Here is a 23101-nt window from a genome sequence, read left to right on the forward strand (position 1 = left end):
TTATATTGCCCCTGAACAAGCGCAAACCTCTAGATGGTTTCTAGCCTACTTTACTTGCTATGCAGTTGCCTAGATAGGCATTTACTGCCCTTCTTAATACCTGTTGCGGTTGCTTGAGATAGTTTTAGCGCTTGCATCATAACCACGAGCACATTGAAATTGTAATGTTAAGAAGGTGAATAAAGCCCGCACTGGTATTTATCTAGTAATTAGTGAATATGTCAAGCTTTTAAATAGCTTAAAAAAGAAAAAAAAAACGACCAAGACGTGACTCGAACACGCAACCTTTCGCGGTCTGTAACCCGGAAGCGAACGCCCTACCATTGGGCTACTCGGCCGATATTTCCGCATTTTAGTCGGATTTTGCAAGGCGAACTTGAAGAATAAACATATCAGTAACAGTGACCAATGCAAATACTCTTCTATACACGAGCTGCATCACACCCACAATTCAATGGAGCACACATTCATTCTCCCCTCCTCCCCCAGTGTACGAAGGGAAGATAGATTCTGCCTGCTCGACTCTGATGAGTATGATGTCCCATTCTGGGACCTTCTCACGGCTGTTCTGAGAAGCGAGTCCTCCCCGATAGTCGATGTTTCCTCACTCATCGAAGCTCTCGAGACTATTGCTCTTATTTTAAGGGGAACTACCTCTGGGGTGGACTATGGATTACTGCGCGAGTTCATGGCGCAGCATTTCGCCGAGGAATCCGACTCTATACGGTTCTTTACCAGAACCTGGCCTATGCTGGTCGACCTGGCGCTCGAAATGCCCAGTCTCTTTGTTCACGGAACACTGCCATCATTTGCTCCTGTCTTCGCGGAAGGGATCTCGCGGGTATCCTTCTCACGTAGACAAATAGTGTGTTTAGTGGTTCATCAATTTTTATGCTCCCTTCCACCGCATCCGTGGCAGACAGAATCGTTTGTTGACCTGCACCCTTGGTACACCTTGACCAGCACTATTCACCGTGGTGCAGTAGACGCCTACCTCACAGCTCTGTTTACTTATTTTGACCGGCTTCATCCCTCTGCTGAGAACCCACGATCGATTCTCGACCTCTCCGTGGAAGAGTGGCCTGTAGTTTTCGAGTTGCGGACAATTACAGACCAACATGCTGACCGGATTTTATGTGAGAAGGCCCCAGACGCTGTCTTGCGTTCGACCCGTCTCGAGGTCCTTTCCCTCCCAGAGTCTGAAACTAGCCCGCAGCTTTCCGGACTTCCGAACGGAGCATGTGTTATTTCAGCGAACAAATGCATCGGACACGGTCCGTCGGGTACCCAGGAAGAGTTACAGGTGGGGACCTCGCCGGAGGCCTACCCGGCTACTCTCCTGGCACCACCGCTATCGGACCATCAGGTGTTAGTTTGCAGAGGGGCCGAAGCCATGGTCTCGATACACGGTTATGGCCGGGATGCGCGCCTGGGACAAGTGCCGAGGCAGCCCCATTACGGCGCAGACGACTTCTGGAGATGGAAGAGTCGGACAATGTTGTTTATGGACGCGCTCGAGCTTGATGTCCTCCCTGTTGAAGGACATTCCCTCATTGCGGATATCTACCCTCCCTCCCGGCTATCTAGAGACATGGTCTTGAAGGCATATAACGCTTTTAGATATGGCAAGTACAGCCAGGTGATTACAGGCTTATGGGGCTGTGGCACGTTTGGTGGAAATCGGTATGTCAAATGCATTCTGCAATGGTGTGCAGCTGCACTGGAAGGGGTTCCGGTGTTGAAGGTTGTCCTTGCTACAAGGGACCAGCAGCTGTTCGGAGAAGAGCTTGTTCAATTCGCAGAAGAGGTTGAACGGCATCGTCTAACAGTAGCGCAAATGATTGAGCTACTGATTGACCCGAGGGCGTCTATTCATTCGTTCGGACCGACTGGGATTTTCACTTCTATCACGAGCCAGTTATCGTGTCAGTAATTCGTACACCAACAGCATCCTGGATGGCTGATGGCGACGACATGCGTTAACCCTTGATTTTCCAACCATATCAAGACTAGGGTCCCGCACTGTATAACTATACAAACTACAATGGCCAAGTCCACTGGGCGTAATCAAAGACCAAGTCCAGAACACAATTCCTTCATTAGAGTTTTCTGGGTATAGTTGCATTAGCCTGAATACGAATATACCAGACTTGGTCATAGGAGGCGCTTTTAGGAATCGCTTTTACCACCAATCAGCTTTATTAACCCTACACGAGAGACGGGGCGCTGGGGATTTCCAATAAATACTTCCAACAGACTGACTGGTTTTCGTGACGAATTTGGGCCCATTAACCGCGGTAGAATTCAGTAGTAGTTCTAGGAGAGATTCCTCCCGCAGGAAGATTCAGGTGTTGCCTGCGTGACTACAGAGTATAGGTATTAGGTAGGTATGGTAAACCTTTACCGACTATGCTAGCTTCTGCAACAGATATAGTGCTCGATAGATCCATTAGAAGAGACCTCATACTTAGGGCATCTAATTATGATGATTATGAGGGCTTACAGCTCGGCGTGGGTAGAACCCCGGAATGGATTAACTCTCGGCGTGGGTAGAGATTCTACCCACGCCGAGCTGTATCCCCGTATCTGTATCCCCTTCCCTTCCATTTCCATTCTTGGCTTTCTGTTCTGGAGCTTCCAGCGTTTGAACGTTTCCAAGTGCACTTCTGGAAAGCACGCCTCCTTTTTCTACTGAAAATGTAGAAGAGATATCTTATAATGATACTCTCTTCCATTAAGGTTCCCTAGGTATACTAGAATCATGTCTTACGGGAAATCTCTTGCTTTGAGCAAGGCCACATTCATCACGCCTCCAGAACCCAACCAAAAAAAGAAGGACTGCAATGGCCCCAAGAAGCAGCAACGGAGGAAGCGCAGGCGAAAAGGAACTATCTATGATGCCGTTGCTGGTTAGTCCTGCTCCCTTCCGAGTGCCATACCAGCCGCAATGCTGATCAAGTCTACCCCCCGCAGGCCGGATGAATTCACACGGCTTTATCCCGTCGAAACCCTACGCTTCTAAATACCGCGACACGGCATCCTCGAGTAGCCGCCCGGTGCCTCCCGACGAAGCTCTATACCGCCGAAAGGGCATGCCCGACCTGTACGAGGAGACCGACCGGATGCGGCTAGCTCCTGACATCCCCCTTCCGGACTCTGCATTGCTAGAGGCTATTCATGCCTATACGGCGGATTTTTACGAGCAGACCACCAAGAGCCATGGCCGTGGTTACTCTTATAGCATGACAGGGACGGCATTGCTTGGGATGGGTGTCCTGCTAGAGGAACTGGCGAAAGAATCTTTGGGTGAGACTGGAGACCTGGTGCTCGTTGAGGGAGAGCCTGTTGGGCGTAAAAGGGCAAATAGTCTGAGTGGGACTCAGGTGAGCTCAGGTGACGATCTGGATAAGATAGTGAAGAGACAGAAGAGAACCAAGAAGCGCAGGCTGGCCCGTCAGACCATAACCACGGACATGGATACCAAGGTCGAGAACTGAAGCCCGACGGACAGCACGGGGCGAAATCGGCTGGAACGCCACCTACGAGACTACGGAAATCCTTTAATATTTAGCCTGGACAACTGTTCCCAGTTGTGAATTTACTGATCCGAGTCACGGATGTCTGTCTTTATTCTCAACTTGTCAATGCTGGATTTATATATCTATTTACGAATTTAGATCTACCATCTTGGGGGGGTAAATTCATTTGATTGAATACCGAGATGTTGGGTTCCACGACAGTAGACAAGGCATATGCTTACCTGTATTAAGCCCTGTTCTGAGCAAGTGCTGAATGGGATTTCCGGTCCCGTGCGAGGCGGAAAAGATGCACTACACGAACTAGACTGGAAATTGAGGGACACAGCCGGGATTGTTTTTATCTAAATCTTTGCATAGATCCCCCCCGGTAAAATTCTGGGGTAGAGCGCGATTCCACCTCGTTTTTTGGCACGAGACTGGAGAAAATTCCCAGTCGAACCCCGAGATTTCTCAGCGGATGAGACCAATCGTAAGAGGAGCCTTGGTCATGGAGACTGGTTCGCCTCTGGGAGAACAGAAGCGAGCCCCCCGCGTTATACCAGATCCATCCTAATCCCCGGAGTCCCCCATCGTCCGCTGTTCTCATCCCCAGGTCTTTTTGCCGGTCTGCACCCCAGTGTGCCAATTAGCCTGAAGTCAAGGTAACTGCTTCCGTATGCCCAAATACTCCCAGCCTTGGTAGTTCGAACCACCCCAGCCGGAGCGAGTCATGTTCCGCGTCAGATGTTCTTCCCCCAGCTGGGCATGCCGTTCTCTTGATCGTACAGAGTAGATTCCCTAGCAAAGACCAGGCTGTAGGCCTATTTATCCTGCACCCCGCGGGGGAATGGGGACTCCGCTTCAACTAAGGTCACCGTTCTGACGGGCTACTCTTTGTTTCAACCTACGGTTTAGCCGTAAAAAGCCCTGCAGGCATTTGATAGATGGAGAAATTAGCCGATAAAATAATAATAAAAAACATATAGGTCCAGAGGATTACTTCTTAAGCTGCAGATGTCCCGCTCATATAGAGTCGAATACTTTCTTGATGTTGCTGGGGCTTTGAGCTGCATCTGAACCATTATTGATCTTCCCCAGACTCAACCACAGTGCGCGCTGTTGCTTCACTATGGGGTCTGACACTTTCGAGCTTGCCGGAAGGCAATTCCCCAGGGTGACCTGGTACAAAAACCCTGGAATGAGGAGGACCTACATCTGCCTCATGTTTGTCGTTCTGACGTCTGTATGTTCAATCTCCTGAAAGCAATGTCTTTTTGAGCTCGTCTAACCGGAGAGGCACTTCTGAGTAGGCTACGAACGGTTACGACGGTTCTATGATGAACGGCCTGCAGACCCTAGAACCCTGGCAGGAGTATTTTAATTACCCCAAGGGCTCGCTCCTGGGGATTCTCAGTGCGATTATGTCTCTGGGCTCTCTCGCAGCTCTCCCTGTTGTGCCCTATGCCGCTGATTATCTGGGACGCCGTATGGGCATCTTGATGGGTTGCTTGATTATGTATGGTATCCCCTTGCGACAGTTTACTTACCCAGGCTGATACCATCACAAACTGCAGGATCCTTGGAGTCATCCTCCAAAGTATCAGTGCTAACTACGGCATGTTCCTGGCTGCGCGATTCTTGGTCGGATTTGGTGTTGCTATTGCGCATGGATCCTCGCCTTTGTTGGTCGCTGAGTTGGTGCATACCCAGCACCGTGCTATCTTCACCACGATTTATAACAGTATGTATAGTGTTTTCCTTTCCCTTTCCTTTTCCTTTTCCTTTTCAATGGCTAAATCTAGTAGCAACCTGGTACCTTGGGGCTATTATTGCCGCCTGGCTCACATTCGGTACCAATAACATCCCCAACAACTGGTCTTGGAGAGCCCCTACGATTGTGCAGGCCGTACCCTCTGTCCTTCAGATATTTTTCATCTGGTTTGTCCCAGAGTCGCCCCGTTTCCTCATCTACAAGGGCCAGCATGAGAAGGCCCTCAAGGTCTTGGCCGACTGCCACGCCAACGGGGACCAGGAGGACGAAGTTGTGCAGCTGGAAATGAACGAGATCAAGGAAACCATCAAACTCGAGAAGGAGTTTGAGAGCAGCAGCTGGATGGAGCTGGTGCGCACAAAGGGAAACCGGCACCGTATGGTCATTCTTATTTCCGCGGGTCTATTCTCTCAGTGGTCCGGCAACGGCCTCGTCTCTTACTACATCTCCAAGATCCTGGATCGGATTGGATACACGGGCTCTGTGGAACAAAACTTAATCAACGGCTGTCTCCAGATCATGAACTTCATTGTGGCCATCACAATGTGCTTCTTCGTGGATAAGATTGGCCGGCGCAAGCTGTTCCTTGTCTCCACCGCTGGGATGATGGTTACATTCATTGTTTGGACGATCTGCTCGGCGCGATATGCCATTGTGGGCAACAAGGAGGCAGCAAATGCCGTGGTGGCGATGATTTACGTCTATTACCTATTCTACAACATTGCTTGGTCGGGTCTCTTGGTCGGATACACCGTGGAGATTCTTCCCTACAGTCTTCGCGCCAAGGGCATGACGGTGGTGTGGCTCTGTGTTGATATAGCACGTAAGTTGCCTTCTCTTCTCAGGTTCCCTTCAGGCCCAAGCTAATCCATCAATTAGTCTTCTTCAACCAGTACGTCAACCCGATTGCCTTGGATAACATCGATTGGAAATACTACATCTTCTACTGTGTCTGGCTTGGCTTTGAGCTCACGGTGGTGTGGTTTTTCTACATTGAGACACGCAATACTCCGCTGGAGGAAATCGCCAAGTATTTTGATGGCGACTCTGCGGTTGTCGGGGGTGCTGCAGGGACTGAAAAGGCTCGCGATTTGGCGTCTGCGATGCACGTCGAGGAGACTACTTCAGAGGCAGCGGTTTCCAAATCTTGAGGAGTCAACTGTAGCTTGTATTGTTATTCTTAACGAGTTTTATTCATATTATTTATTATGATACTTTCAGCATAATATTAGAGACCCAGTCGAGTAAAATGGTGCTAACTATAACTCAGGTCAACCTCCACCATGTACTTACTCGCTCCATCGCCCACAACCTACAACACAAAAACAATATCACCATCACCTACCTAAGGTATCATCAACTTTTTTTTTTTTTTCTTCTTCTTCTTTTCTTCCACAGTAAATTATTTATCTTTGCAAACTTGCGCAAACTTGCTCCATCACTCCCATGTCCGAAAATCAATGCCGCACTCCGCATCCATTTGACTAAAAATACATTTTTTTTTTTTTTTTTCCTTCAGGTGGTCCCACAATGGTACGTACGTCTGTCTCTCGCTCCCCCAGTCATAATGAATCTGGCCGCCACTTTTCCGTTCTGACCCAGTCCCCCCTCTTCCCCAACCAGTCCCAAAAGACTGACAGACTACCGTATTCGTACTAATTACCCCATTCTGAACTCTGCCAGCCTCCGAAACTCTCGAAAAGTGCCAAACAAGCTTTGATAGTCTCTCACCTTCGCGCCACGCGCACATGCCACACGCTCAAGGACTTGGAGAAGACGCTCCCGTCCGTGGCCTCCATCAACGGGATGCAGGTGAAAGAGTACATCCAGGAGCTAACGGACGAGGGCCAGATCTGCGTGGAGAAGATCGGCAGTGGGAATTGGTACTGGAGTTTCGGTGGAGATGAGACCCGAGCGCGGGAAGCGCAGCTGGGTCTCCTGTTGAAGGAGGTGGAGCGGGCCAGGGGGGGTTGTGTGCAGGTGGAAGGGGAGTTGAGGCGACGCAGAGAGGAGAAGGAGAGGCTGCCAGAGGGCCATGAGGAAGCGGAAGCCGACGAAAGGAAAGGATTGGTGACGCGGAAGAGGGAACTGGCGCTGCAGCGAGATCGCTTGCAGGGGCAGTGGACTGCGGCCTTTACGACTGGGGAGGGGAAAGGGATCGGCCGGATGAGGCAGGAAGCGGTGGATTCCCGGGAAAAGACGCTGGCGTGGACTGACAATATCTACGTGTTGGAGGAGTATGTGAGGAAGCTGGCTGGGGGGGATCGAGAGGTGGTTGAGGCGGTGCAGAGAGAATGCTATGGGGAGGAGTATGTGGAAGGAGAAGGCTTGAGGGAGTTGGAATGAAAAGTTGACGGTCAAAGAAAAGAGTCCAACTCCACTCCACACGACAATGAAAAAAATATCTCTCTGTTTGTACGGAGTACTTGCACTAGTTGACGCCTAGTCGAATCTTACTCTCTTAGTTCAGCATTTGAAATCGCGAGAGGGTTGAAAAATTCGTCATGAGACAATTAATTCGGGAACGAGATGGATGAGCAGGTTCTGAATGGTCTTGTTTTTAACGAATACAGCTCAAGATAGAAGAATTAAAAGACAGATCAGAAGTGCACAAGTTAACAGAGAGCGACCTGAATATTAAAGTAGCCAAATACTCCAGAGTGGAGGCGCCCAGCCACGAACTATCCTCGCCCCAAGAGAAGCTTGACTTCCAACACGCGAAATTCGTTGGCTTTTCCCTTTTCTCCGCCTGCTTATCGCAACACTCTCTTTCTCGGATTCTCCTCTCTTTCAACATCTTTCGCTTCTGCTTCTCTGCAACGCTCGCGATTCCCCCTGTCACCGACCTTTATACGCCTCATTCTGGTCCCTCCCCTCCCTATTCTCTCTCTCCGTGCTGCTTCTCGACGCCTCGATTTCTCTCCAGTCACCCTCCCCTGCTCTCCGCACCGTCCCTCGTCTGACTCTCTTCACACCAGGATCCTCTTAGACTAGACCCTCTTATGCTCTAGACTGAGGTTATTTGCGATCTTTTCCCACCTTCTCTCTGGTCGGACCACCCGAGTAATAATGCCGACCTGACGCCTCCTGTTTTCTTGATTCCATAACGCCATCTTCTTCTGTCCTCCTGTCCTCCTGTCTTCTTGTCCTCGTGCCCTCTATACGCCGCGGGAACTCTTTTTCACACATTGGACTAGACAACACCCGATACTACGCTGGAGGAGAAAAAAGTGATAGAGCACAATCTCGTGGCTTGGTGTCCCTCTCCCCCCCCCCCCCCAGTAGTACGACTGGTGGTTTGCGCCCGACGGTGAGATCGGGCCTGTCTGTCGGTGGATTGTTAGAACGGAGAATTTCAAGCTGCTTCTTGTTCATTCCTCTCCCTCCTAAGCCCCCCTTGCTTTGTGGTTTGGTCTGGAGTTGTATTCACTTGCTTTAACCTACCTGAGTTTTGTGTGTGTCGAGAGGGACTTCCCTGTTTCCTCCTCCGTTGAGGTCGCCTCTTCCCCGCCTTCTTTCCTCTTTTTCTCCTGTTATCTTTCCCTCTGTCTTGTGTATACCTCTTGTGTGTTTCCCCCACCCGGGCTCTTCGCTCGTTTATGGACTGGGAGAGGTGTTAGTGTCATGTCCGTCAACTCTCTTCCCTCCCCGTCCTCTTCGTCCCCGCTCGGTCGGAATCGCTCCTCCATCCTATCCAAATTTCGCTCACAGTTGGGTCAACGGAACCGTAGCATCACCGACTTCTATATCGAACCCGACGATCCATGGCGCTCTTATTTTCCCGGCGACGTGATTAAAGGCACCGTCGTGTTGACGGTTGTCCGACCCGTTCGAATAACGCATATGGTGGTGTGTTTGTATGGGGTTGTCAAGGTTTTCAAAAATAACGCCCCGGCCGGCGAAGCGCTTCCGGACCTGGGGTTTCTAGGCCCTGGACGCGGGCGTCGCGGTGCGGAGTATTTGGGTAATGGTGTCGCGACCTTGTTCGAAGATGAGGTTGTTCTTTGCGGCGAAGGACGTCTCAAGGAGGGAGTTTACAAATTTCGCTTTGAGATGTCATTCCCTCCGTATGCTTTGCCCAGCAGCATCAGCGTGAGTTTTTTTTTTTTTTTTTTTTTTTTTTTCCCTCTCCCCAACTTAGCTTTGATTTGCTCATCCCGTTTATTTGTCTCGGTGCTAACAAATCCATTTTGCATAGTTCGAACGAGGAACTATCTCTTACTTGCTTTCATCCACTCTAACAAAACCCACAACGATAAACCCTACACTGTCCTGCCGAAGACGCATTAATTTACTAGAAAATATTGATATCGCTCCTTTCCCGGCGCCCAAAGCCCGGGTAGTCACACTCGAGCCTGTTTCGAGGCGCTCAAAATCCAAAGCAAAGGCCAAATCAGCCGGATCAGACGCGCCGGACTCGGGATCGCTTGAGCCACCAGCAAATGGCGGGGCTGCTGGCACAGACCACCGTCCTCCTTTAAGCCCAGCACCCAGCAATGTCAGCTCTTCAAGTCGGCTCAGTAATAGTAGCCAGAGTTTCCAAATCGTCACCGATCCGGGTTCGGCTGCGAGTAACGGCGTCCGTAACAGCGAGGCCCGGAGCACCACCCCTTCCGCTTCTGACAAAATCATCACAGCTAAGGCTGAAGTCCTGCGCGCTGGCGTGCTTCCTGGTGATACATTACCCATAAAGATTACTATTAATCATTGCAAACAAGTGCGCAGTGCGCATGGAATCATCATTACCCTTTACAGACAAGGGCGTATTGACCTTCACCCGGCCATCCCGATTGGAAATCAGACCGATGGCAAAAAGCTAGTCTATGAAGATTGTTATCCGCGGTCTCGGACAGGTCTAGGGGGCCTTTCTATTGGCACTAGTCGCACCAGTAGTGTTTTTCGAAAGGACTTGACACAAACATTTGCGCCACTGGTTGTCGATCCTACAACGTTGACCGCTGTTGTTAAGACATCGATCCGCATACCTGAGGATGCATTCCCCACTATTACACGCACCCCTGGCAGCATGATCAACTTCCGATACTACGTGGAGGTGGTTGTTGATCTCCGTGGCAAACTGACTTCACCAGAGCGATTCCTGCCACGCTTCAATCTGGTCACCTCCGGAGGCAATTACTCTTCAAGTGGGCAAGTGCTCAATCCATCCGATAGCGGTGGGAGTGCAATTACAGCCAACTGGGGAGGAAATATTCTGGATACGGACCAGATCCGCCGCGAGAAGGGAGTTGTTGCTATAGCATTTGAGGTTGTTATCGGAACCAGGGACTCTCATCGACGAAAGAGTGAAGTCAGGCGTACATCGTCTGCTGCAGACGGCTCCGATTTCCAGCCGTCAGTGGGCAATTCTACAGACAGGGAATTCTGGTCCCCTGATCAAGGCCCCGCCTCTCCCCCCGGACCCGAGTCCTTTGAGTATCCTCCGCACGAGGACCATCCCGGATTTGGGCCAGAATATTTTCCTTGGTCGGAGTATCCGGAAGACCATCAGCACCCACAGCCTTACCCACTCCAAGGGGACATATTCCCCAGCCCACAGTCCGAGGAACCAGTCGACGAGAAGACGCGATTACGACGCGCTGAACAGACGCTCTTGCCTAGTCAGCCACCGACCGATCCTGAGGCTGGACCATCTTCTGCAGCGGAGATGTCGGTCCCTACTGCGCCTGTGCTTCCAGACGATGATCATATCCACGACTATCATCACCTGTCCTCACCCCCTGCCGGTGGGGTGAGCGGGATGTCCTCAGCATTCATGTCTGCGGAGTCCGTCCAAACCGTAGTTGCAGGTAGCAGCTCTGCGCCACTCCATGAGCCCTCAGCCGTGGAGGATAAGTTGGAGCTGGAGCGACAGCGGTTGCTGATGGAAGCGAGTGCCCCGGATGACCCAGATGGTCATGGCCAGCATGCGGATGATGGACCGAGTGCGCCAGTTTTCCATGATGATGATGATGATGATGATGATGATGATCACCAGCTGGTTGGAGGAGCGGCAAATGGAGACGAGCTGTTACCTCGATATCAACGGTGATAAAAGTGATTTCCCCGTGATTTTGACTGGGCTGATTTAGTTTATTATATTTGCATTGCGTTTGGGATAACTGGGAGATACCACATTGTTTGTTCTACAGTGAATTATAATTTATATTAAATATTTGTTCCATATCACGAAACAGGGCATGTATGGATTGCCGCTGTACAGAAAATGCAACCATAAGAAATTACTCCAATCTAATGCATGAGATTAATCTCTTATCATTGCTTACTCCTCCCAATAGCCGAACAGCAGTAAGACGAAATGCGCGAAAGATACAGAGCAGCACTAGGGGTTATTCTCCTCCATACAAACGCGATGCTATCATAATCGGGCTGGATGTGGTTCCGACGTGGTGGCCTTGGCGGGCAACCAGGCACGCAGCGACGACGACAACTTTTGCATCTTTCCTCACATCCTCTCTCCCCTCCACCTTCCTCTCCCCTCCTCTCCTCTCCTCTCTCCTTTACGTCAAGTTTCCCTCCTCCTGGCTCAACGAGAGAAGCGAACAGCGAATTATCCCCGGTTCTCACCATGACGCTCCGCTACGGTTCCTTTGCGACCTTTCTAATCGTATGCCGTACGTGACCCCAATCGTTACCATTGGACAAGAGACCCTACACTATCCCAATCCCTCTGAATTCAATAGAAGAGAGAGAAAGAAAGAAAAAACAAAAAAAAAAAAAGAGAGAGAGAGAGAGAGAGAGAGAAATCGTCACAAGCTAACCAAAATCCAAACCCAACCAAAAGCAATCAGCTTCTTCCTCGGTATCGTCTTCTCCCTCTTCCCCTACGACTATCCAATTCTGTGGTCCACCTCGCCCACCCTCCCCAGCCACTATGACAGTCTCGAAACCCACCTGAGATTCCTGCACGCCTCGCCCCCGCTGATCCCACGCATCCTGCACATCGTGATCTTCCTCGGGCTCGCGGGCCTCCTGATGAAACTGTGGCGCGCCAGCGAATCCAACATGCTCTTCGACGGCGCGTCGCTGGTGCTCTACGTCTGCGGAATCACCGTGTACGTCGCGAACATCGTCAAGGGCCTCCGCCTGGCCTCGGGCGGTGTCTACGGCGCCGACCTCGCCTCGACCGACGAAGAACGCGAGCAGATCCTGGGCCGCGAAGACTCCCTGAAGGTTTTGGCCGCGAGTAATACCATTCTGGCCCTGGTGTTGGTTGGCGTTTTGGTCTTGCAGGCTGGTCAGTGGTATGCGGAGCGGAAGGATGCTCAGGAGGATGAGTCGTTTGCTGCTGGGAAGGGGAAGGGGGATGTCACTGCTGCTGCTGCTGCGGCGGCGGCGGCGGCGGCGGGGAAGCAGGGGGCTGCGGGTAAAAAGAAGAGTAATTGAATTTTGGGGGGGGGGGAAGGGGGGGAATTGGTTGTTAGACGACGTGGATGGTATGGCATGGCATGGGACGTATGGTGTTCTGGACTCCTATTATTACGACCAGCGTGAGCAGGGCTAGGATGTTTGATTATTTGTTGGGCTGCATGCTTCGAGGGCCGGGAAGGGGGGCCAGGCCAAAAGCGATGCTGGAGTATGATATGATATCTACTTGATTGATTCTATGTACATGAGATTTCAACTCAATGATATTTATTTAGTGAACATGGCGTGGTTGTGTCAAATGCTGTTGGGGGAATCATGCAGTATAGTATGTAAAACAGGATGGATGGAACAGAGACAAAAAAAAAAAAAAAAAAAAAAAAATAAGGGGGGAAAAGATATGGGGAAAGAAATGGGAACCCGGTAGGACGTGTGAAATTTGGTCTCAGTTGTGGTCGTAGTCGTGGTCGTGGTCTGTCATGGTCACATATGCAATGTTTCGGGGCTGAATGAAAATGGACTGCGCGGGAGATCGGGCGATCTGGGGCTCAATGCTTTAGCAAAGAGGTCCTCGCCCGCCTCGGAGTTGGAATTGTGTGTGGTCGAGCCCATGGATGCAAAGCCAGTGTTGAACCCTGTGGTTTGCTGAGCTTGGATCGACCGTGGTGGATAGTGCGCTACCGTCTTTACTGTGTCGGCAGCCTGCGACTCCCGGAGGTTGGACGGTTGAGGAGGAGGAGGAGGAGGAGGAGGTCGGATGTTGTGGAAGGAGGTGAATGACGAAACGGCAACATCAGGGGATTGCGGCGAGAGTAGATGGTTTAATCCTATGTTGAGTCAGTGCTGCTGTTCCACAAGGGGGGCCCAGAATAAATGTAGATAATCCAGTACCTTCTCCCTTTGCAGCCAGCTCGCGCTCGCCCGTTTGGAGCCTCAGTCCCTTCAACTTCTCCACCAGTTTGCCTCCGCCGCTGGGAGATACGGGCGTGGTAGGACCCATTGGATATTGCGGATCTTGGGTTTGAATGGACTGCTTAAGCGCGTCGGCTCCTGGACCAATGCCGAAATTACTCTCGATCCATTCTTTCTCCTGAAGCGCCATGTGGAATGCGATTCCTTCTACATTGGTCAAAGACTCCTCGTGGATCTCCTTGTCCAGCACCTGTAGTCGTTTCTTTGCCCATATCGTGTGAAGAACACCCTTTTTACCGGCCGATCGACCGTCCGCCCCGAGCTCTGGTGGGAAGATAGCGGGGAGCGGGTTGAGCTGTATCGCATTCGGTTTGTCCGTCGGGTTCGTGGTCGGCGCAGAAGAAGAAGAAGAAGAAGAAGAAGAAGAAGAAGCCGGCGGGAGGTACGAAAGAGAGATCACAGGCGGAATTGTAACATGCGGCGGAAGTAGAAAATACAGTCGACGGGTGTTTTTGCTGGTCTTTTCATCGGCAGGGAGAACAGCCTTCTTGCCCTCCCACTCTACATGCCAGGATCCACCAGGTTGCAAGGAGGACCGACTCAGCTCATCATCGTCTTCCCACTCGATCATGAGGATCTTGGTTCCATCGTTCCCTTTGCCAGCTTCGAATTCAAACCGAGCCAGAGCTGTGATAGACAGACTACCACTCCCACCGCGGGGGGTCTCGAGCGCAGCGAATTCACTATCGGGGGTGAAAGGGGTTGGGAGGGAATGAGCCATGGCTGGACGAGCTCAAGAGGTGGTTGACTTCGAGGGGAGCGGGAGAGAAGAATAAAAAAGCAAAAAGGGCAAAAAAAAACAAAACGAAGCTTTTCTAGAATAGGAAAGACGAAAAAGGAGGGGCAAAGTACTCAGACGGAGAGCCAGACTGCGCAGATGAAGGATACTGCATCTGAAGGTATTGCGAGTGGGAAAAAAAGGGCTTCCAGGAGGGAGGCGATCACGGGACAGGGGCGGAGGGGGAAGAGAAGAGCGGGATCAGCATATGAACAAGGGAAAATCCAGGGTTGCAGCTGTCTTCTTTTGCTTCTACGAGTTAGTGTTGTGCCGGAAGATGAGTTTTATTCGTCCTGTTGGTTATTTATGGATATCGGGTTCGTGTGGGTTCTAAATATAGCGCAGAAAAGTAACCCGAATACGCAGTACAAATAGTATCAACTCGGCACCTCCGTCTTTGAACCTCGAAGAAACAGAGTCAGAGTATCACGGTTTCTTTATGTGATCAGGACAAAGAATCATCTTCATGTGAAACCGCCGCCGCGGGCAACAATGCAGTTCGGTTTGAACCAGACTCACGAGAGATCTATTCCAATAGCCTGAAGCAGCCCATTGGTCCCGGGCACAGGGCTCAATATCACAATCCAACTCCAGACCAACTCCTACGGCGCTGAGAAACTGCACTGATATCGCGCTGATCTTTTTGGTCATCCTACCGCATGCCACCAGTGGAGCCTTTGTTTGCGAAGATACTACGGAGTACTCCGTACTCCGTCTTGTTGCTGCCTGTTGTTTCGATCCCTCTTCCAGTCCGGCTTTGGAGGATGACGGTCTACAAGCTAAACCCATGCCAGCTGAATGCAGCGGTCTTTATAGAGAACAAAGGATTCCTTCACGACAACTCGATTCAATACCTTATCAGGCTTGTCCCGCGGATCAGCCCTAGGAAACAACAGTTTGCCGAACCAGATTTTGCAGGAGATGTGTGATTGGCTATTGGCCAGGGAAATGTCCCAATTGCTGGATACGGGAACCAGTAATAATAGGATATCCTACTGTCTCGTGTGATGGCTGGTTGAGTGGCGTACCGAGGTGAAGAAAGCCACAACAATGGCCTTCAAAACAGCCAAGATGGGATGACGCAAAGATCATCATGACAAGGCTTCCAACTTGGGGGGCATTACGGTCTTCACTTGGAAAACGCAGTGGAGAACACGGCATTACACCACGTTATGACAGATGACGGTCCCATCCTATCCATGTTACTCTTGTGTCATGGATGGTAATCATCTACTCGACAAGGGACGACTTGCTGACCCTATTCACACAAAATTACACCATTTCCCCGCTCTCGCTCTGGGGCCGGGGTACTCAGGATATGAATCCTCTCCAAAACATCCATACACCCCCATTCTCTAAGAGCTAGCGGGCATACCTTCCCAAGTCTCTCCGGAGTAATGGGGTCACTGGCTAGTCACTGCACGAATCCGACGGAGCCCGCTGCCTGGTGAAATCCATTCCCAAATCCAAGCTAAATGGATTGGGAAGGATATACATCGCTGAAGGTTTTGTGGAGGGGCCTGGCTCTGAGGGCGAGATCACGGCGCCAAAAAGCAGCTGGATGAGTGTGATGAGATGCGTCTGCATAAAACCTTGTTGAATCCTTTGAATCTGAGATGTGAATTGTCTCAACCAGGCGGCTGTTTTGCGAGTCGATTCTCCCACTTCTCTACAGAAACATCAATTACCCAATTACATTTTTTTTCTTTTTCATTTTTCACTTGGTATTCAATCGAGAAAACGGAGTAAGAAAAAAAAATAAAATAATACGACGAGACCATCCCCCGAGTCAAGTCAAGATCGCTAAGATCACTAATAGTTATTAATTGAGGATCCTGATTCCTTTGGCGCTGGACTGAATCCACTCTCCAAACGTCACCCAATCTCCACACATCCCTCCCAACCCTAACCCAATCACATCTCCTCGGTTGGCCCCAGAAGCAATAGAAAGTTAGCAAGAGAGTGGCACTTCCCCATCGATATCCCAGGGAGGAATAGCGCCGGCGCTTAACTGCAGCTTCCACGATGCTCCAGCGCCCTGGATATCGCCGTTGATCCCGCCTATTGGCTCATCTGCACTCTTCCTTGGCCACATTTTGGTCCAGAGTGCATAGTAATGGAGGGGAAAGGGAAAGGGAGGTGGGGGAAGAGAGAGAGAGAGAGAGAGAGAGAGTGATGAACGGATTATCAGCAGGACCTACTTAGTACGTACTCGGTCACCCTCCAACTGCACGGAATCCTCGGTCAGGTAAAGGGCAAAGTGTAATAATGCCCGGGAGGATTCTAGACATTGCCAGTGGAGAGGAAGAAAAGTTATTTTTGGATCTGTACACTTCGTACTCCGTACTTACAGGTCTCCTAGGCTCTAGCAAGGTAGTTTCGAGTCTGGAGATGAAACACCCCACGTACCCCTATCACATCTGTTCGGAATCACACTAGATCAACCACGCCTGCGCATTCCCATGTATCAGGAGGGTTTTAAAATAGAAATCGAAGAACTGCCAGTGGCTCCGCGAACATTGTGGAATTCGTCACAGAAACTTGAAACATCCAGCGCGCCTTCGCTGCCAATCATCTCGGTTTACTCGTCCCTTGACTTGGGAGTTGCTCTGGATTTCCCGGACTAGTTAGGGAAGATCAACTAATAAAAAGGAATATATCCTATACATAATCTATAGTGTGCGATGACTCGTAGGAGTACTAGTTAATAGTAGGTAACTAGTTACCAACACGAAGGAAAGTTCAGGGTTGAAGGTTCTGTAAATTACGTGTCTGTAATATTACGCCGTACGATGGTATTGGACAGTACGTATGTAAATATGTATTATTATTATTATTCCTTTGACGCTCTCCGGACCGAGTGATCAGGAGAAAGCAAACTGAACTCGACATGGAGGGCATATTTCAAGAATTTTGACCTAGTTAGTAGTTGACCTTGCTATGATTTCTTATCCGGGTTTCTCTCTCAAGGACCCAACCGAAGACAAAGAACAGAACAAGTCGTGTAGCAACCCTCATTCAAAAAACTACAAAATTCGATCATGTGGATCGGATCAGATATCCAAGTCAGAGTTCCGAGCATCGCGCCTGTAGTAAGGTTACATATCAAGTTCCAAGGTTTGTTGTTCCATTCTTGCCGCGACCCCGAGCTCTTCTACACTCACTATACGAGCCCTAAAGGTCCAATAGCCGTTGCTACCGGATTCCCGGGAATCGGTTGACAACTACATTTTCACCTATCTTCTTCCTCTTCCTCTTTTGTTCGCGATGACCTTCCTGTGCGACGCTGTAACCAAGATCAAAGAATTAAAAATAATCTTTCTCCTTCTCAGGTTGTGCACCAGCATAGCTTTTTTTTTTTTCTTCCTTGTCCTTTGCATTCATTCTTACGCTTACTCCGGTATACGTGGCGCCACGAAAGACTGTCGACTGACACCTAGGCATCCACCATTGAGGCTGAAAAGGTGCAATGGGGATTCGTGGTGGTTGGCCTCATCGCATCTAGCATTGCATGTGACAAGCAAGTAACAAGACAGGAAGAACGAATGAAATACTGTCTTTGGTTCTTTGTCCAAGAGCTATGCGGGTATCATCGTATTGGTTGGAGAAGAACTCTACTACTATACGAGTATAACCCTAATTTGCTTCAAATCCAGTACATACGACCATAGGAAGTGGAAAATAGGGCTTCCCGTCCGCTCAGCCGTACTCAAGCCACTTGCCGGTCAGTTAGTAGTATGGTGGGTGACCACATGCGAATCCTGACTGTTGTATGTGTTTTTTTTTTTTCATAGCATACTTATTACTTACTTTCTGTATAGATCCAGTTCGCAAACAAATTCTTCTCCCTAAAGAGTGTCTCGATTTTACCAGGATCAGGAATTTTGGTCTGGAGTGCTTGGATCCAACAAACGGATGAGATTAAAAGATAGTATATTGATTTATAGCGCCTCGACGCTAACATAAATTTCTAGATTATTATTCGCATAAGAGCCAAATCAGATGTTCACAAAAGAAAAAGGAAGAAAGAAAGGATTGGATATTGTAGTTCCTGCGCTGAATATACACAATATCCCATGAAAACTCCAGACACCCAGCCTAACACTTAAAACCCCAGGCCAAACCCTAAGAAGCAAACCCCAGAAAAAAAAAAAAAAATCAATTTGACTCGTTGTTTTCGTGATTCTGCTTTCTCCGCTTTCCCTTTGGTGGGGCATCAAGCTCTGTTGTTTTGTACGTGATGGTGTGGGTAATGACATGTCGCACACTCATTTTATTGCCTGAGCTTCGAGGGTTTGCACTGCGTGGGCCTTCATAGTAGCGTAGCCTCCAATCTGAAGGAGAATATGGAGATCTAACGCTCGTTGCGCTCCTTGGAGGCTCTGCGGATGTTGGCGAATATCTAATCGACGGCGGAATGCGTAATCGGCGCAAGTTGCTCATCTCTCGGCGGGGATAAGGATGTGAAAAGGGAGTAGGAGGAAGAGAGGCAGTAGCTGATCTTGCTGGCTCGTTGAAGTTGAAGGAGCCGCTGACTGCGCTTGCAGGCTGTGACCTGGGCGAATAGGTGCTGGGTCTATCGAATGTATACTTGGAGAAATCTACTCCTCCTGCACTAGAAGGGCTAGAGAAGATGGGGGTGAACGCCTTGAGGAATTCGGTGTAGGCCGCAGGTGGTGTAATTGGGGTCGATATGCCATCTCCATTCCTTCCAGAGCCAACGCTGGAGTCTGTGTGAAGTTCGGAGGGGAACGTAATAGTGCCGGGCGTCTTGAGAGGATGGAGAATAGGCTTGATGGAAGGCATCTTGAATGATAAAGGCCGCGACCAAAGGCAAACAGGCGCTTTGTAACAAAGATAAGATCCCAAAGAGTAGTCGTGCAGAGAAAACAGCAGCGACAGCAATCCAGACTCCCAAGTTGGGTCTGGCTTGTAGGTATATACCGTGCGTGGCAGTAGATAGAAAAGAAGAGTATAGAGAGGTATAGACCAGACAAGAGGGGGGATCAGACCAAGGGAGAGATGGAGGGGGAAGAAGACGAGGAAGAGGGGTCCCAGAAGCAAATCTAGGATCAGGCAGTCTCTCTGTTGAACTTCTCACCAGTCGGAGGAAAAGGCAGGGAAGAGAGGGCGCGAAGGCGAGGAAGAGGTGGGAGATTTATTTATCTACCAAGAAGTTGTCGGAGGGTGACGGCGGAGGGTTGGTTTTGGGACGGTAACGCTGTTTTGTACGGTACGGAGACAAGACAAATACCGATCTTTGCAATGTTTCCCGTGCCAGACACTTGCTAATCCATTTCAGGTTAGCGCCATCACCCTTAGCTCGAAAGTGCGCGGCTACAAGTCTTGGAAGTCCTGCAAAGTCCAGCGACTCCAACCGAAGCCATTGCGAGGGAGTGAAACTCACCAGACTGCAGGGTGGATAATAGTTGCTGTCCTGTCTAAAATCCAGAGCAACTGAAGCTGAGGGGTGGAGAGAAGAGGAGAGAGAGAAAGAGAGGAGATTGATCGTGTGGGTAACAATGAGGGGTAAGGCAGGTTGCTGTTGATTATCCAATTTTCCAATCACAGCCCAGACAGAATCAATCTTCAAGCCTCTATTGCCGCTTCTGCTGCTGCTGCTGCTGCTGCTGCTGCTGCGGAGAGAATGGACAGAGGAAATAACCTCGAACCTCGCTCTCTACGACTCTTTTATATCTTTTTCTCATTGCCTCTCTCTTTTATTCCAACTGGAATCCTGGAGATCCAACCATTCCAACAAGCTGAGAACTACATCTTCCGAGAACCAACCGCTGTCATAGGGTCGCTCTGCTCCTGTTCCCACGGATTTGAAAGTCATCACGAATTGGAGACGCTAAAGCCATTCCTTCCCCTCAGCCACTCCAAGTCCATAACAGACACCGACACTCGTGGTTCGATCACTATTAACGCGCACGGCCTCCTTACTGGCCTAGTTGCGGTGCTTGCTGCAGGACTCTAACTCAATAGCAGCAAAGCTTCGGACTGGGGACGTGGAACAAGGGTTCTTGCCCTGTTGTTGGATCCTTCCATTCCATACTTTTTCTAGCCCGGCGGTTGTGGTCTTCAAGCATTCTGCTTGGTCTGCCACCTAGAGTTGCGCTAGGTAGTGCTTTGTAAATTGACCGGGCGGTTACAATCTCTCTCGGCGCTTACAACCTGCCTTTGCTGATTCGTGACACCTGAATGGCCGGTATGGAAAGCTGTTGGAAACTAACCCCCGCTAATATAGTCTTTGTTGCATCGAGGGTCATTCTGCAGCGCTTTTCTCCCTTTTATCTATCCTATCACGGCGCGCTCACAGTTCCCGCCTGTCCTTGGTACTACCCTATCCAAGGCACGTCCTCTATGCTGTCTAGTGGATCCGGACATGATTGTCTTTTGGTTGATCATTGTCTTTTAGTTTGACATGCGGTCTCATGTTTCCCATCTGGCTTGGAGTGCAGGAGTGGCGACGAGCCGACACATGATTATCTAGTAAACGCCCGCGAGCCCCCATATTTTGGGATCGTCCTAGCTTTGGTTGACCACGGATAAAGCTACCCACGTATAGTATCAACCCAACAAACAAAGTGTGACTAGAAGCCCGAGTACTGCGGGATTTATAGCTGGTTACCCTTTCGCAACGCTTCTTGCCACGAAAAGCAGCTCTCTGAGATGAACTTCTGGATATCTGCTTTCGAGCGATCTGCTCAAACTCCTCTCTGTCTCAGTAGAATGCTGATTCCCCTTTACTGAGTGGAAATAATGCTTCCCAGAGCCTTGTGAATCCTTCGACTTACATACTAACCAGGTGGCTGCCTGCATGGGGCCACAGAGTTTCTTAGTTGCTTCGACTGATTTATTGAATCAGTCGGATGTTGGTTATGCATGGGTCAGAGTCGGTGAATAACCAACACAACGCAAGCCAGTGCATTCGACCACATCGGGCCTTTCCAGTCGACGCCGAGAACGATTCAAATATTGAGATATTACCGCGTACAGACCGGTACTCGAGCATTCAGCGATGCATACTAGTTCATACAAGAGTTTGGATTCTGGTCCTGCCTTTACCTTTGAAAGATACCTTTTTCATGCCAAAATGCCATCCTATCTGGGAGCGTTAGGTGCTTTGGCGAGGCATTTTCTCCATAACGGTAACATTTCAACTCGATTGGCAGTTGTTCAAGACTAGGATATTCATCGAGTTTGATAAATATGCTTCGCAGCACTACCGTGCAACCAGCAAAATATACGACCAATACTGCAAGTTTGCCAAAGCAGGAGAGCCACTCACGTCAGTTCATGCATCCCATTTCGGCCTATAAACCTACTTATATATCTTTTTCTTCAAAAAACCCACCACACATGTTATTCCTTTGTCGTACTCATTGCATACCCGTATGCTTCCTGAAAATACCAGTGGCAGGGACAATTCAAAACATAGCCTTTCATCCAGAAAACCACGCAAGGTGTCGCGCTGCAAATGGTTATTGGCCGCGCTAGGTTCCCACCCAGCTTTTCTGAGTCAGACCTGGACGATAGGTTCGTCTACCATCCGAACTCGGAGAGGAAATGCAAAGATGCAGTGGCTATGTGCTGTTCCTGCTAGACCGGCCATGTCCCTCTGTATGTATGTATGTATGCATGCATGTATGCCCGGCCTTGTCTCGAATGGTGGTATATCTCCATGATTATAGCTGTATATCTAGGTAGTCAACTACCACAGGAAGAAATTCGGCTTCTGTGCCAAATGCCGTGGGTGGGGATCTAGGCTGCTTAATTATCGATCACGTTGTGTGTCTTGCTGGAGTGTCTTGGCCAAAGTCCCTGACGATCCAACCACGGACATCTAGACGAGGTTATTTCCTGTTTCAGTCGTATTGCTATTGTGCGAAGCAAAAGGAGGTGAAGAACCTCCTCTACCTGTCTTGACATCCTTCTTTCTTTCGCGTGTGGGATGATGCGTTGCGTAAACAAAGCTACAGTATACATTCACTCAATAGCCACATTTGACTCTCTATCAGGCTGTAAACTGTTTCCATTATTTTCTCTCAGTTGTATTATTTCTGCCTTTGACCTCCCCCCAGATGCAAATAGGTTGAGATCTGTATTCATGTGCACACATAGGAAAGATATTTTCAGAAATTGGACTACAGGATATTCTAAGTTATACTTGGTGAGATTGGCAGACATACATACATATATCATATCCTCTGCCTAGAAGTGCCTCTAAATACTCAGGGTTATATTACTCTAGCAGAGCCCACTACAAACAAGCTACGGATCGTAGCACCTGAAGGGGGAAAAAAAAAAAAAAAAGAACGCAAGCTCGTGATATTTCGCCGAGAGGCTCATCCGTCTACCCAGTTAAATACTCCATTCGCCTTTCTGATTCCAAAAAAAAAAAAAAAAAAAAAAAAATTTGGAATTACAACACGCAGTCTAGCGAGCGTAAGAGGTCGAATAATAACCAGCCTTCAACGAGAGAAAGAAAACACACGCACTCCAAATCGCATCACAGACATAGATAGACACAGACACAGACACATACAGCCCTAGGGACTGGAGATAGGGTTTCATAATATACTCTGTAGCTGTAGAGCGGAAACGAACCAAAACAAGAAGCGGGGGGAAAGACAATCACTAAGAACCAGTAACGCCGTCGGACTCCGTCTCTGT

The 23101-nt window shown here is 49.5% G+C and overlaps 12 protein-coding genes and 1 non-coding gene across 13 annotated transcripts; 9 read left to right on the forward strand and 4 right to left on the reverse strand.

Annotated features, from left to right (window-relative positions):
• Positions 1-257: 257 nt before the first annotated feature.
• P175DRAFT_0t17 lies at positions 258-338 on the reverse strand. The gene has a single exon. It is a non-coding gene; the product is annotated as a tRNA-Arg (tRNA).
• Positions 339-413: 75 nt separating this feature from the next.
• Positions 414-2245, forward strand: P175DRAFT_0497302 (uncharacterized protein). The gene has a single exon (XM_040896251.1). The coding sequence runs from the start codon at positions 455-457 to the stop codon at positions 1931-1933; it is 1479 nt and encodes a 492-aa protein (XP_040755583.1). The 5' UTR covers positions 414-454; the 3' UTR covers positions 1934-2245.
• A 369-nt stretch (positions 2246-2614) lies between these two features.
• On the forward strand, positions 2615-3846 carry P175DRAFT_0520141 (uncharacterized protein). The gene is made up of 2 exons (XM_040899141.1): positions 2615-2909; positions 2974-3846. Exons 1-2 carry the CDS (start codon positions 2762-2764, stop codon positions 3495-3497), a joined length of 672 nt encoding a protein of 223 aa, XP_040755584.1. The 5' UTR covers positions 2615-2761; the 3' UTR covers positions 3498-3846.
• An 801-nt stretch (positions 3847-4647) lies between these two features.
• P175DRAFT_0427289 (hexose transporter protein) lies at positions 4648-6440 on the forward strand (the record flags this gene model as incomplete). The annotated part of the gene is made up of 5 exons (XM_040893229.1): positions 4648-4761; positions 4829-5055; positions 5093-5259; positions 5324-6112; positions 6169-6440. The coding sequence occupies 5 exons, from the start codon at positions 4648-4650 to the stop codon at positions 6438-6440; spliced, it is 1569 nt and encodes a 522-aa protein (XP_040755585.1).
• A 60-nt stretch (positions 6441-6500) lies between these two features.
• P175DRAFT_022776 (putative GAJ protein) lies at positions 6501-7742 on the forward strand. Its single transcript, XM_040892638.1, has 2 exons — positions 6501-6822; positions 6973-7742. Exons 1-2 carry the CDS (start codon positions 6820-6822, stop codon positions 7633-7635), a joined length of 666 nt encoding a protein of 221 aa, XP_040755586.1. The 5' UTR covers positions 6501-6819; the 3' UTR covers positions 7636-7742.
• A 784-nt stretch (positions 7743-8526) lies between these two features.
• Positions 8527-11522, forward strand: rim8 (pH response protein PalF). Its single transcript, XM_040894441.1, has 2 exons — positions 8527-9381; positions 9488-11522. The coding sequence occupies exons 1-2, from the start codon at positions 8914-8916 to the stop codon at positions 11336-11338; spliced, it is 2319 nt and encodes a 772-aa protein (XP_040755587.1). The 5' UTR covers positions 8527-8913; the 3' UTR covers positions 11339-11522.
• Positions 11523-11875: 353 nt separating this feature from the next.
• Positions 11876-12612, forward strand: P175DRAFT_0401195 (putative secretory component protein shr3; the record flags this gene model as incomplete). Its single annotated transcript, XM_040892985.1, has 2 exons — positions 11876-11921; positions 12092-12612. Coding segments are annotated over 2 exons (567 nt in total), but the record flags the coding sequence as incomplete, so codon positions are not given.
• A 419-nt stretch (positions 12613-13031) lies between these two features.
• P175DRAFT_0497309 (uncharacterized protein) lies at positions 13032-14528 on the reverse strand. The gene is made up of 2 exons (XM_040896252.1): positions 13564-14528; positions 13032-13499 (listed from the first exon to the last, which is right to left on the reverse strand). The coding sequence occupies exons 1-2, from the start codon at positions 14363-14365 to the stop codon at positions 13156-13158; spliced, it is 1146 nt and encodes a 381-aa protein (XP_040755589.1). The 5' UTR covers positions 14366-14528; the 3' UTR covers positions 13032-13155.
• A 2584-nt stretch (positions 14529-17112) lies between these two features.
• Positions 17113-17356, reverse strand: P175DRAFT_022911 (uncharacterized protein). The gene has a single exon (XM_040892644.1). The coding sequence runs from the start codon at positions 17321-17323 to the stop codon at positions 17165-17167; it is 159 nt and encodes a 52-aa protein (XP_040755590.1). The 5' UTR covers positions 17324-17356; the 3' UTR covers positions 17113-17164.
• A 241-nt stretch (positions 17357-17597) lies between these two features.
• On the forward strand, positions 17598-18041 carry P175DRAFT_022956 (uncharacterized protein). Its single transcript, XM_040892646.1, has one exon. The coding sequence runs from the start codon at positions 17690-17692 to the stop codon at positions 17948-17950; it is 261 nt and encodes an 86-aa protein (XP_040755591.1). The 5' UTR covers positions 17598-17689; the 3' UTR covers positions 17951-18041.
• Positions 18042-18338: 297 nt separating this feature from the next.
• On the reverse strand, positions 18339-19549 carry P175DRAFT_0497312 (uncharacterized protein). Its single transcript, XM_040896253.1, has one exon. It carries the CDS (start codon positions 19226-19228, stop codon positions 18581-18583), a length of 648 nt encoding a protein of 215 aa, XP_040755592.1. The 5' UTR covers positions 19229-19549; the 3' UTR covers positions 18339-18580.
• A 244-nt stretch (positions 19550-19793) lies between these two features.
• On the forward strand, positions 19794-20402 carry P175DRAFT_0553478 (uncharacterized protein; the record flags this gene model as incomplete). Its single annotated transcript, XM_040900494.1, has 2 exons — positions 19794-19951; positions 20017-20402. Exons 1-2 carry the CDS (start codon positions 19945-19947, stop codon positions 20400-20402), a joined length of 393 nt encoding a protein of 130 aa, XP_040755593.1. The 5' UTR covers positions 19794-19944.
• A 1282-nt stretch (positions 20403-21684) lies between these two features.
• P175DRAFT_022927 (uncharacterized protein) lies at positions 21685-22246 on the forward strand. The gene has a single exon (XM_040892645.1). It carries the CDS (start codon positions 21823-21825, stop codon positions 22111-22113), a length of 291 nt encoding a protein of 96 aa, XP_040755594.1. The 5' UTR covers positions 21685-21822; the 3' UTR covers positions 22114-22246.
• Positions 22247-23101: the final 855 nt, after the last annotated feature.

This window comes from Aspergillus ochraceoroseus (assembly GCF_002846915.1).
Source record: "Aspergillus ochraceoroseus IBT 24754 chromosome Unknown P175scaffold_1, whole genome shotgun sequence".
NCBI lineage: Eukaryota > Fungi > Ascomycota > Eurotiomycetes > Eurotiales > Aspergillaceae > Aspergillus > Aspergillus ochraceoroseus.